The 12,632-nt window shown below is 50.0% G+C and overlaps 1 protein-coding gene across 1 annotated transcript; it reads right to left on the reverse strand.

Moving 5' to 3' along the window:
* Positions 1-4,711: 4,711 nt before the first annotated feature.
* On the reverse strand, positions 4,712-7,708 carry LOC109737978 (zinc finger protein GAI-ASSOCIATED FACTOR 1). Its single transcript, XM_020297086.3, has 4 exons — positions 7,340-7,708; positions 6,839-7,235; positions 6,526-6,725; positions 4,712-5,816 (listed from the first exon to the last, which is right to left on the reverse strand). The coding sequence occupies exons 1-4, from the start codon at positions 7,452-7,454 to the stop codon at positions 4,945-4,947; spliced, it is 1,584 nt and encodes a 527-aa protein (XP_020152675.1). The 5' UTR covers positions 7,455-7,708; the 3' UTR covers positions 4,712-4,944.
* Between the last annotated feature and the right edge of the window lie 4,924 nt (positions 7,709-12,632).

Below are 12,632 nucleotides of genomic sequence, written 5' to 3' on the forward strand. Positions count from 1 at the left end.
CAAAAACATATATGTATCAACTACAGCTCACATATATGAACTTAAATGGAAGAAATCTCAATTATCTTCAAACCCTAACCCTAACCCTAGAACACACAGGAAGGAGAGGAGAGGATAGAGTTAGCTGACTTACTAAATACTCCATCTGCATGTTGTTGAACTCGCTCATGAACTCGTCATCGTCGTCCGAGGTCTCGTTACTATTGGGCCAGGACGGCATGGTCGGTCGGGGCGTCGCCGGAGAGCGAGAAGAAGCAGAGGAGAGCAAAGTGGGGAGTGAGCTCGGGGGAGAGTGAGGGAGCAGGTGGGGACGAGCCCGGTCGGCCAGCTTATACTGGTCCGATGCGGCCCGGTCGACCAGGTGCAACCGACGAGCGAGCGGCTCTAACGGCTGGGACGGAGCGCCGTTAGCCGTCACCGCTGGCATCCACCTGACATGTGGGCCACAGCTGTCAGAAACAGGTTTAAACGCTCTAAAACAGTCAATTGGTCAACTTGGTAGTTTTTACTCATGCGCTTCCAATTTTTTGGTAGTTATCAGCCACTTTTAAAAAAGTGGTAATTCTGTGGGACGGAAGCCCCAATTCTGGTAGTTTTTGTCAAACACTCGCGTGGACTTGACCAAGATGAGCGAGAAGACAAGGAGCTGGTTTGAGGCCAGGCAGGAGGAGATGTTCGACACCGACGGCCTGAACTAGGTCGACCGATCGGCCGTGGCCGTTCTTTTTGAGGCTGGCATGGGTGCCGCCCGCCCGCTGGGCCGCTGGTTGTCTGCCGGCGAGATACACATTCATTTTGGAGGCTGGCTGTGTTGCCCGCCGCTGGCTGTGTTGCCGACGAGGACGTGTAGGCCGCTGGCGTGAACTAGGCCGCTGGTCTGAACTAGTGCCGCTGGTATTTGAAACGTTGTTCTTTTTTAAATATGAAGGCGGACAAGATGGGGCCAAAGAATACGGCCCGGACACGCCCCATCACCCCACCCAAAAGAACAAAATCCGGTCAAACCAGATATCCGTTTAGGGTTGCACGATCGAGTTGGCCTTACAACGCCATGCATGCATTTCCCACAATATGTCCTAGACATGCAAGTACTCCGTAGTACGTACATTGGTTGTCAAATTCTCAATTAATATTCCTACCAGCGTTTGTACAAGACAAAACGTCAAACATACCAACCTAATCAAGCGAGCAAGCAAGCGATAGGACAAGCATGCATACCGTCAGAGTTCAGCAACACGACTTTTTCAAGCTTTGCTGCATCGGCCACCCTGCCTATGCTGTAGTAGGCCGTGGTCTACCCTAGCTAGCCGGCAGCCTGCAGCTATGCGAGATTCCGACTTTAGCAGTCCCAAAGCCATCATCAACCCAGTACAGTACTACTCCGGCGTCGTCACATGCCGGGCAGTGGCCAGTGGGCAGGGCACTCGAGCACAGGCGAAAAGCTAGCCAGGCTCACGGGGAAGGCGAGACTCCTCGCTCAAACTTGAGGGCTCGCCTACACGGAACCCAACGACTGCTTCATGGCAGAGCAGGAAGATCGTTCAGAACGCGGGCAGGTAAAGATCGAACTCGATTCTCGAAGAAAAGGTAGTAAGGTTAAATCCAAGCAAAACGAACAACGGCCCCGATCGCGGTGGCCGCCCGTGGCTGTTTGTAAGCTTGGCGTGCGAGGTAGTAGTGGAGAACTAATTTGGTTTGATCCGAGGTTGATCTCCGGTACTTTTTCTGTTTATTTTTGTAAGTCGTTTAGGATAGCTGAAATTGAACTGTTTTAGGTGCTGTCTAAAATGTCTTACAAAAGTGAACGGAAGAGTAGTTGGTAACTTGGTATACCTTGGAGAGAAGTTCTGGTGCTGGCCGTTGGCTGCTAATTCCGTAGTACACCACGGTGGATTCAACGAATGATGGCGCAACCCACAAATGATTGCTCATCAAGACGGTGACCGGAATATCATTCCATGTTTAAGCTGAAAACATGTGATCTGGCGTTCACTGTTGAAATGATCATTGCCGTCAACGGTGCACTTGCATTAAATCCTTATTGAACGCTTCGTCTTTAGACTATTGCATCCCTTCTTCTTCTTTATAAAAATAATTTATGTGTATATAAAAAGCACGGAAAGGCTCAAAAACCCACTCTAGCATATGCGCCATATGGATCGCCATCAACAAAATACTAATTAGAGGATGCTCCACATTAGCTCCTCGAGCCCGCATATTTGGAGGCTGTGCGTGGGGGTAGATACGAAGCTCGCTCCAAATCAAACCGCCCGCGTGAAACGAAAACTTCACCGCCATCATCCTTTCTCTTGCATCTCTTCCACGCCCGTACCAATGACATAGTTGTGTTTCCTCCCGGGAAATGCACCCCTTGATGGCCACACGCCGTCTATCGGCTGCCATAATGCCCGTTCCCGCCACCATTCCTTGCCGCCAGCCGCTCGTGTGCATGCCCCTCCACACCTCAAGTTTCCCACTCCTCTCAATGACGCATCACGCAACACGAGATCCCATGGCTGTCGTCATCAAGGAAGAACGCCCACCCATCAACGAAGATGAAGATGTGCACCACGAGGAAGCAGCGTGGGCGAACTTCAAGCTCGCCATGGAGGTCGCTCGGGGACATCAAGGAGGTTAAGAACTGTGTGCCCGTCCCCGACGCCGTGACGATGGTGCATGGCAAGTGTTTGGCGAGGCTGCCTTGGCATATTTCTGCGCCAAAGAAGATCACAATACCGCACTCCGCACCTAACACCTATTGGACCGCACGCCCACCCCCGATGCCGACAATGACACATGGACGAAGTGGGACGAGGCTCCCCTAGCTCGTTTCAGCACAATGGTGTCCCGCAATGCCACATTCCACGCCGGTATGTCCAACGCTGACATGTTCCGCCGCTACTGCCACAACAAATTCAGCTGTATTACTATAGCTAATTTCAGAAATTGCTTTTACATTAGAAAATGCAAAATTCCAAATTCATGAAAAATCATATTTTTTACATTAAAAAAACTGAAAATAAATAAAGAGATAGATGAAGGCATAGTGCACAAGCGTGTAAATTTTCAGGACGAAATGCGTTGAAATGAGGGCTGTGCAAAAAAGACAAACCCGGAGTTTTTTAACACATGTTACTATTCATCCTTCGAGACCATGAAATTGTCTTTTTGTACAGGTTACATTTCAATGTATTCCATCCTGAAATTTTACACATATACCCGTCAAGTCCTTGTTTACTTGTAAAAAAAACCCAGGTTTTCTTGAAACTGAATTGTTAAAAAAATAATAATGGCCTCTATGGAGGCCGAGAGCCAAAACGCCATTCTCAGTTAATTTTGTATATGCACTTAAGTCGAAGCGCAATTAGTTTCCGCCCCTATATATAAATCCTTTGTAGTCCTGGTTCAGTTTCGCTTGTAGAACCACCTTCGATGGATCATTTGATGGCAATATCACCTATGAATTTATGCGTGCTATGTGGCATTGGCACACGTTTCCCACACACAAGGAAATTTTGAAAGTTTAGGGTGTATTATTACTACTTTATTTTTTGCGAGGGCGTTTAGGGTGTATTATAGCGATTATGAGTTTGCGCGTGAGCTCTGAAGCTTTTCGTAGCTTTGAGCGATTGCGTCCATAGTGATTTTGATGATCGGAAATACGATGCTTGTGATTTTGATGATCTAAAATATGACACATCGGCTAGAGATGCTCTAAGCTTGCTTGCACGGTTGGACTTGCACGTAAGGATGTCCGGTGTCGTAAACTTCAGATTTAAAGCTCCTTACATAAGATCAAGCAAAAATTTGCAATTCGATTTGCCCAATGGATAGATCATAATATATAAACATGGGTTTCATTCCTAGAGCAGGCATTGGTTAGCTTACTAGCTTTTATTTCTTCTTTCCCTTGGGGAACGGTAACGTATCTGTACTATATTTATTTTAATTTATTTACCGTAGAACATTTTGTTCTACGGTGTTGGGTCAAAATAAAAAACATTGGATCGTTTCACAGAATCCACTGTTCTAACAACCAATTATTCCATGTGAACACGACCTGCCGCTGCAGAGTATTTGCTTCCCTACGCTTCCTTGTGGTGCCAATTATTCAGGGTGACATTGTACTGGAAGAGGACGTCTACCTAATCATACCCCCCCAAAAAAAGAAAACTCCGTCCAGCGCCATCACATTAAAAATCACAGGCACGTCGCCAATCATGGATTTAAGTCGCCATTTCCCCCACAACATGAAATTTAGGATGCAACTACAATTATCTGAAAGATGAGGCCGGCCATTGATGGAGCTCGTCATGCACCCAACTACTCTTACTACTTCCACAAAAGTATGCAACACCTGACTAAGGTGAGTGAGATAAGCTACTTAAAGCATCGACCACCAACCCATGCATGCACCTGGCGCCCACACAAGTTAGCAGCATTCATAACCATCGCAAGCTGGGGCAGAAAATTGTGCCAATCTGGTGAGGACGCGACGCAGGCCCAAAATCATTTGGGGCATAGTTTGAATGCTTATCATCTCCCAGCTGAAGGCCGGCAGCAGGTCAGGTGGTCACCGGACTTAAATTCCACTTACGCACTGTGCTGCTCTAGTGCCGCGCTTAAATGCAGGGGCCAGTGGCAGCAAGGTGACAAGAACAAGGAAGCAAACGAGGCGAAACAAGTGCAAACGACAAAAGCAGGGAAGAGCTGATGGAGGAAGACACTGACTGATCTGTGAACTTCAAAAGAAACTTTGCTTCAGGGCAGGCGTCGTACTAGTACTAAGCTGAAGCCTAAAGGAACAAAAGTAACTTACTTTCTTGATTGTGACCTAAGAAAACAAAAGAACGGCCAAGGACTGACGACTAGCTGCTGCTAATTAGACACAAGCAGCATTTTACAGCTGCTGTGCTACGTGTTACTACTTTCCCAGCAGTCCTTTTACAGGATCGGCGAGCTGCTCGGGTTCCTCTCCCACGGCTTGGCCTGAGCGCCCCGGCCGGAGCCGAACGTGTCTGGAGGGCCGGAGCCGGTCCGGGCCATGCCGACCGCGCCGCCCATGGGCTGCATGAACACGGGGAGGCCCCTGCTCGTGGTCGCCCCCGTGGGGCTCATCCCCAGCCCCAGGAAGTCCAGCGTGGCCGGCTTGGCGCTGAACAGTGATGACTGGCCCATCATGAGCTCCGGCAACCCCATCGGACCGCCGGTCGAGTCGTATGGCAGCCCGAGGCCCAGCCCGGCCGACATCATCGGGGCCGGCTCGGGCTCCAACCGCGGCGGCCATTGCTGCAGCGAACCCTCCGGGAACTGCATCTGCATGGGCTCCTGGTGGTGTTGCTGGTGGTGGTGGTGCTGCTGTTGATGCTGACCTGACGACGTCGACGCCGGCGACGACGACGAGATGTCGAGGCCCAGCCCACGCAGGAACGAGGAGCTCGACGAGGTGGCGCCCATCTGCGCCGCCTTCTGAAGCAGCGCCGTGGCGGACATGTGCGCCGATGGGGACGGCGACGGCGGCGGCTGCACGAGCTGCTGCTGCCGGTCAGCCGTAGGGGCCGAGAACTGGGCGGACGCGGCGTCGGTCGCGAGGCACAGCGACGGGGGCTTGGCTGCCAGCGCGCGCTCCGGATACTGCGCCGTCTGGGCCACGGAAGACGGCGCGAACATGCTGCCGAGGAGGCTCTGCGACGTGGCCGCGACGCTGCTGGTGCTGGCACTGACATTGGCGCCGTTGACCGAGGGCGGGGACGGCATCAGCGGCGCCGGCGGCGTGTACTGGACGACGGGCTCAGGCGCGGCGCCGATCTCCCGCTCTGCATGAAGCACAAACAGAAAGTCTCAGCAAATCAGCAGCAAGATTCAGATCGCAGATAATATAAGAGAGTAAATGTTACGCGCTAAAAGTTCGTGCAATACAGAGAGACAGGGCCGGAAAGCAACAGGAGGAGCGAGCCTAGTCATGATGGGGCTCTTTTTCGTGTGTTCGTGGGCAACTTTTCTCTTTCTCGGCTGATGATGATTCGAAGTTCCCAAAGTCCAAACTCCGGAAAGGTTCTGCACTTCAACTGGGATTGCATCACAAAGCCACTAATCAGAACTCACAACTCACATGGCACTTTACACGATCCAAGTAGGATCACTATGCTCCCAAAGTCGAATCTGAATTCTCTCTCTCTCTCTATGAATTTAACGCGTGTGTAAACTAGTAATCAATTGGATTTCGAGATGCGGGCGTGCAAGAACATGTATGTATGTACTCGGTCACTGCTCCTCCTCCTAGCTCTCGGACAAAAACTACATTTTTTTGTAGAGCTCTCTCGGTCTCGGTTTCATTCCAGACAAAAATCCACCACAGTAAGATCCTTCTTCCCCGTCGCGTAATCTTACAAAGACCATAACGCTCCAAAACATACTAACGCAATGGTCAAAGCGGCAGTACGTCCAGTACTGTCAAATTTGACCCGACCCGAGTGAGAGCAGCTAAAATGGACGGAGGAACAGTAGTGCGTTGACCATCATTACCTTGCTCCTCGTGCTGCTGCGGCGCGGGCGCCGGGGCCGGCGCTGGCGGCAGCTGTTGCAGTGGCACCGGAGCGGCTGGTGGTGGCGCCTGCGGGGCAGCCGCGCCGGAGCTCCCGTCCTCCGGCGGCGGGGCGCGCGCCTTGGCGCTCTCCTCTGCCAGCGCGTCGCAGAAGGCGCGGTGGGTGATGAAGCTGTCCCTCCTGCACAAAGCGCCACCAATTTGTCAGTCAGTCAGTCAGTCAGTAAATGGAGAGTGGAAGGAGCAAATTGGCGGCGGCGGGGAGGAGGGAGGGAGGGACGGAGACGGACGGACCGGGAGAAGAGGGTGCCGCAGTCGCAGCGGTACTCGCGGGAGCCGCAGGTCTTGGCGTGCGCCTTCCAGTCGGACTGCACGGCGTACTTCTTGGAGCACTTATCGCACTTCCACTTCTTCTCGCCGTGCTTGCGGCAGAAGTGCTTCTTGATGCCGGTGAGGTCGCCGAGGGCGCGGGAGGGGTCGTGGTGCACGCAGCTCGGCTCCGGGCACACGTACACCCGCTTGCGCACCTCCTTGCCGCTCCGCTGCCGGAGCTTCCACGGCAGGTTGTGGCCCCGCCGGTGCAGCTGCAGGTTCTGGTCCCGCTGGAACCCCTTGTTGCAGATCTCGCACACGAACCGGTTCGTCGCCATCAGCGTCTTGGGCGACAGCGCGATCACCTCCGCGTCGGGATCTGCGCACGTGCGACACCAAGATCATCAGCCTCGCTCGGTAAATTAAGCGAGCAGCCTCAGCTCGCGCTTTTGGTCAATCGCAACAGGTTAATTAGATAATCACCTGGCATGCCGGGGAGGGCACGCTTTTTCTTGGCGGGCGGGCCGGGAGGCGGCAGCAGCGTATGCGGCTGCGCCCCGCCGCTCTTGGCCGTCGCGGACGATGTGTCGACCTCCATGGCAGCTGCAGAATCTTGGCTCCGGGCCCGGGTGCACCACCGCTAGCCGCGCTGCTACAAGAGTCCAAGAAGCGAGCTGCGTGGAGCATAAAAGCGCGCGCGCGCAGTCGCCACCGGCCAGTCGCGGGCGCGGCAACCACCGGTCGTGGACGCGACGGGCTTGCGTGGGAAGCTGATGAGGAAGGGTGGGGGAGAAGAGAGCAGATGAAGGCGGCCGGAGCAAGTATAAAAAAGAGGGAGGAGGAGAGGCGAGCAAGCAAGGGAGCAGAGAGCGGTGCATTAAGTTGGGGGTGGGGGAGGGCCGGCCGGCTGACGGGCGACGCCGGTGAGGTTACCCTGACGGGTGACGCGGAGGGATCGCTGTCGTACACGTGGGGGCTGGCGCGGCATCTGGCGAGTGGACTCAAGCGGGGCGCCGAGCATGGCAGGCGCCTTGTCGCCTAGCGCGGCCGCTGATATTCCCTTGGACTTTTGCGGGCCGAGTATTTTTTTTCAGCTGACGAGACGCTGTTGGTTGATTTGGATGGGATGGGACGCCAAGGGAAAAGAAGTCCCTGTCTGCTTTGATTATTGCCTTCTTCTTTCATCTGAATCTGAACTGATGATGGTTGGGTTTCTCAAGTTTTCGGGCCGAAATTTTGGTTGCGGCCGGGAATGTTGTCAGCTGAAGCAAACAGACTTGCCGAGGTGTCGAGGGGTGCGTATTTCGGGCAAGCGTACCCTGACTCCAACTCAATCCGCCTTGTTTTCCAAACGCCGCTCCGGCTCAGTTTGTGCTCGTCCTTTCGCTGACTGCTGCGATGGACTTGCATGCCAGGGTATTTAAGAGGCTAGCAGGGTAAAATGTGACCTGATGTATGTATGTATACTCGCAGTCGTATTGGTAGTAGTATGTAGTACTAGTACAATGCTCCAGAACATCACAGTTGTGGCTCCCACGGTCGCGTACATGACGAGGAAGAAAAAGGAACGGAGTGAGGAGACGACGAGGATGGCTGGGGTACGTACTCGCTGTATGGAGGAGCAACTATCTGTTGCCTGGACCTGAAGGTTAGACATCTGGATGCAAAGCCATCGATCGGGATCAGACCTTGTTGGTGTCCTTGATCAGCCATTTGGATGCCGAATCCGGATATTATCACTTGTAGTGGAGTCGTTAGTTCGTTAGTGCCCGTGTGCGTAGCTATCTAATTCCTTTTTTTTTTTTAAGTTCAGCTAGCTAATTCCTTTGAACGTGTAACATGCATACATGTAGGATCTGCTGGCAAGTCCGTGCAGTGCGCGGAGACATGGCCGGGCCGGGCGGATCACAGCGCGCGCAGCAGGCGCGTGTGAGATCGGCCCCCAACATATTTGATTACCTTTTTTTTTTAATCGACATATCTGATTACCTGCGATAGTATATTTTTTTGAGGCAATCCTGCGATAGTAGATAACAACTAGAATTTGGGCCGACCCAATATACCCATCGGGCCAGCAAGGCCACTGGCATTTTAAAAATGGGTCGACCCGTGGCCTCATAAATTGACCCTGAGACCATGAGGGCCAGGTCCAAGGCCAGGGCCGGGTCGGCCCGTTCCCATCCTGAACTACAACAAAACACGTGCATGCCCGAGTAACTAGTACGCATAGCTGCTAACTCACGCCTCGGTGGTGGGTCGACCCTGCTGACCCATTGGGTCAGTCGGTGCCGGCTCCATTGACCCAACTATGGTTCGAGGCCGATCCACACGGCCCATTGGCCTTGATTTTTCGGGCCGGGTCAGCGACCTAGCGGGCCGACCCGGCCAATTCCCATCCTGAATTATCACCGCAGCGTCGAGCCGACGTGTCAAGCCTTCGCAGTTTGGCCAGACAATAATTGTGGCGTGCAAGAGTTCCGGTGCTTCGTTTTGTTGTCAGTCCAAATCTTGAATGTTTCAGACCGTTTAGACTGAAGAGGGTACCATCATTCTCCGAGCACCGCTGTTACTTTGCACCGTTTGAGGATAGAATACTTCTCTTCTTCGAAAGTGTCTTTCTGCTCCTGAGCACAGTATAATAAAAAAAATTCAAAAAAATTAGGAGAAACATTGACAAAAGTTCTAAGTGCTTGCAAAAAATAGTCATGGTATCACATTCCTGTAAGCCGTGGCAAAAAAAAAAACAAATTCAGTGCTCCAAAATGCTTTTGAAAATAGCATTTTCAGAGTATCGATTTTTTCCACGCCTTCTAGGAATGTGATTTCATTACGAATTTTTGCAAGCACTTAAAACTTTTGTCAATATTTCTCCCCAAAAATTGTATTTTTTAACATTTGTTTTGATTTTTTTTATTGAGCAGAAACTCTGTGCCCCCTCTTCTTCCTCTTTTTTCTCCTATACAGTAACATCAACGAAGGGAAAAGAGAGGGAAGATAAGGAGAAATGAAGCATGATATATGACCGAGGAAATGACATTTCACTTGCTTGATAGAGTACAACGATGTTGAAATGCACCGAGAGAGGAGGGGCCGGTTGACCCAAGCTTGCGGTTGTGTTACGAAAAATAAGCACTTCGATCCAGCTCTCTCTAGCCAGCAAAGAAAGCTTTCATTTTCACCAATTATTGGCGGCTAAGTAATGCAAGGCGCTTTGTATTTGTACGTCACTTTCGGTTTCCCAAGCCAAAGAAGACAGCGACTTGCGCAACCCTTTTGTTAATCCAAAAAGGCTTCTATACAATTATATTTCTCGCTTGGTTTCTCTTTCCCTCTGGTTTTCTTTTCAAGCATACCACACTGGACCAAGGTCGAACACAACTGATGCACCTAACTAGTTTACCGACAGATAAAATAATAGATATTCAGTACCATTGACCCGGGCTTATTTTTAAGCGTCTTAAGTCCAAGAGGAGCTAAACACCAATTAAATTAATAACAAAAACGAGTTAAACATAAGATGATTACCTCAATATCCATGGTGCTAGCCAGTAAGCCCCTGGGTGACTTCTCACTATGTTTTTAAAAATCATGTTTTGTTCATTCAACTGTATGAAGGCCATACAACCGAACAGTACTTTACACCCGGTTGCTTTCTCGCGCACATTTAAATTGCATCTCAGTTGTCAACCAGGAATTGCACGCACATTTAAATGGAACCTATTTTGAGGTCCATCAACTAATAAAGGGACCTGAAAAAAACTAATAGGGAAAGGGGGTGAATAGGAGAATACTAATTTACACAGAATTAGAACATCCACAGCCAGACTTGGCAAATCCGACCCGTCAAACGCCCGTGAACGCGCCCGCAGACAGTGACCGGTCATGCCCCAAAAAATGCATTCCACATCCGGATACTTCAAGTCAGACGGCGTTCATGCCAGGGCGACACATACTAGAAGGGGTGGTCGTCTTGCATGAAACGATCCACGAGATCCACTCGAAGAAACTAGATGGGGTTATCTTCAAAGTGGATTTTGAAAAGGCGTATGATAAAGTCAAGTGGCCTTTTCTTCAGCAGGCAATGCGCATGAAGGGCTTTAGTGAAGCCTGGAGGAACCAAGTAGATACCCAAGTCCAGAAAGGTAGTGTCAGAGTCAAGGTGAATGATGACATCGATCATTATTTCCAGACTCATAAGGGGTTGAGACAAGGGGATTCCATGTCTCCTATTCTGTTTAATATTGTGGCTGACATGCTAGCTGTCCTTATTGGCAGGGCCAAACAGCGTGGCCATGTAGAAGGTTTAGTTCCTCATCTAGTCGATGGAGGGGTATCCATTCTACAATATGCGGACGGCACTATTCTATTCATGGAACATGACCTGGCTAAGGCATGTAATATGAAACTCATCTTATGTCTCTTTGAACAATTGTCTGGATTAAAAATTAATTTTCATAAGAGCGAGTTGTTCTGCTTTGGGAAGGCCAAAGATGAGGAACGCACTTATAGACAATTATTTCGGATGTGAATTAGGTGCTATGCCATTCAATTACTTGGGAATACCGATTCATCACCGTAAATTATTCAATAAAGAATGGAAGTGTATTGAAGAACGAATTGAAAAAAAACTCAGCTGCTGGAAGGGCAAGCTTATGTCATACGGAGGTAGACTAGTCCTGATTAACTCGGTATTGACTAGTATGCCGATGTTTTTACTCTCGTTCTTCGAAATTCCGAAAGGAGTGCGGAAGCGTCTTGATTTCTTTAGATCTCGGTTCTTTTGGCAGTCTAATGAGGCCAAGAGGAAATACCGTCTGGCGCGATGGGATATTCTTTGCCGACCTAAAGACCAAGGGGGTCTCGGTATTGAGAACTTAGAGATTAAGAATAAATGCCTTATGAGAAAATGCTTTACAGGCTCGAGACAGAGCCGGAGGGTATGTGGTCACAAATCCTGCGCAATAAGTATCTACAATCCAAAACATTAGCCCAGGTTACCATGAGACCGACTGACACGCCATTCTGGAAGGGACTTATGCGAACGAAGGACTTGTTCTTTCATAGGGTCAAATTCTTGGTTGGCAATGGGATGTCAACGAGATTTTGGGAGGATACGTGGTTAGGAGAGACACCTCTGGCCGTCCAATATCCCACCCTTTATAATATTGTGCAACGTAAGGAAGATTACGTAGGCACAGTCTTTCAAACTATTCCCCTAAATATCCAGTTCCGACGTGCGTTAGTTGGTGAGCGATGGAATGCCTGCATGCATTTGGTCCGAAGATTGATAGAAGTTCAACTCTCGGACCAGCCGGATTCGATACAATGGAAGTTAGCTAAGAATGGGATTTTTACGGTGAAATCTTTCTATTTGGATTTGATTAATTCTGGCCCAATCTCAAGGTCATTACACATCTGGGGGGTTAAGGTTCCTTTGCGGATTAAAATCTTTATGTGGTTTGTCCACAAGCAAGTGATACTCACAAAGGACAACTTAATTAAAAGGCGATGGGTAGGGAGTTCAGGGTGCTGTTTTTGTGATTATAATGAAACAATACAACACTTATTTCTTGAATGCCCACTTGCCAAACTACTTTGGAGAACAATTCATATAGCTTTCAATATTAATCCTCCAGTTGATATTGCGTCGTTGTTTGGGACGTGGTTAGCTGGGGTTGAACAGATTATAGCGGCTCGTATTCGGATTGGAATATGTGCGCTATTATGGGCTATATGGAACTGCAGGAATGATATGATTTTTAACAGACAACACTCT

Source organism: Aegilops tauschii, chromosome 4, assembly GCF_002575655.3.
Source record: "Aegilops tauschii subsp. strangulata cultivar AL8/78 chromosome 4, Aet v6.0, whole genome shotgun sequence".
Taxonomy (NCBI): Eukaryota; Viridiplantae; Streptophyta; class Magnoliopsida; order Poales; family Poaceae; genus Aegilops; species Aegilops tauschii.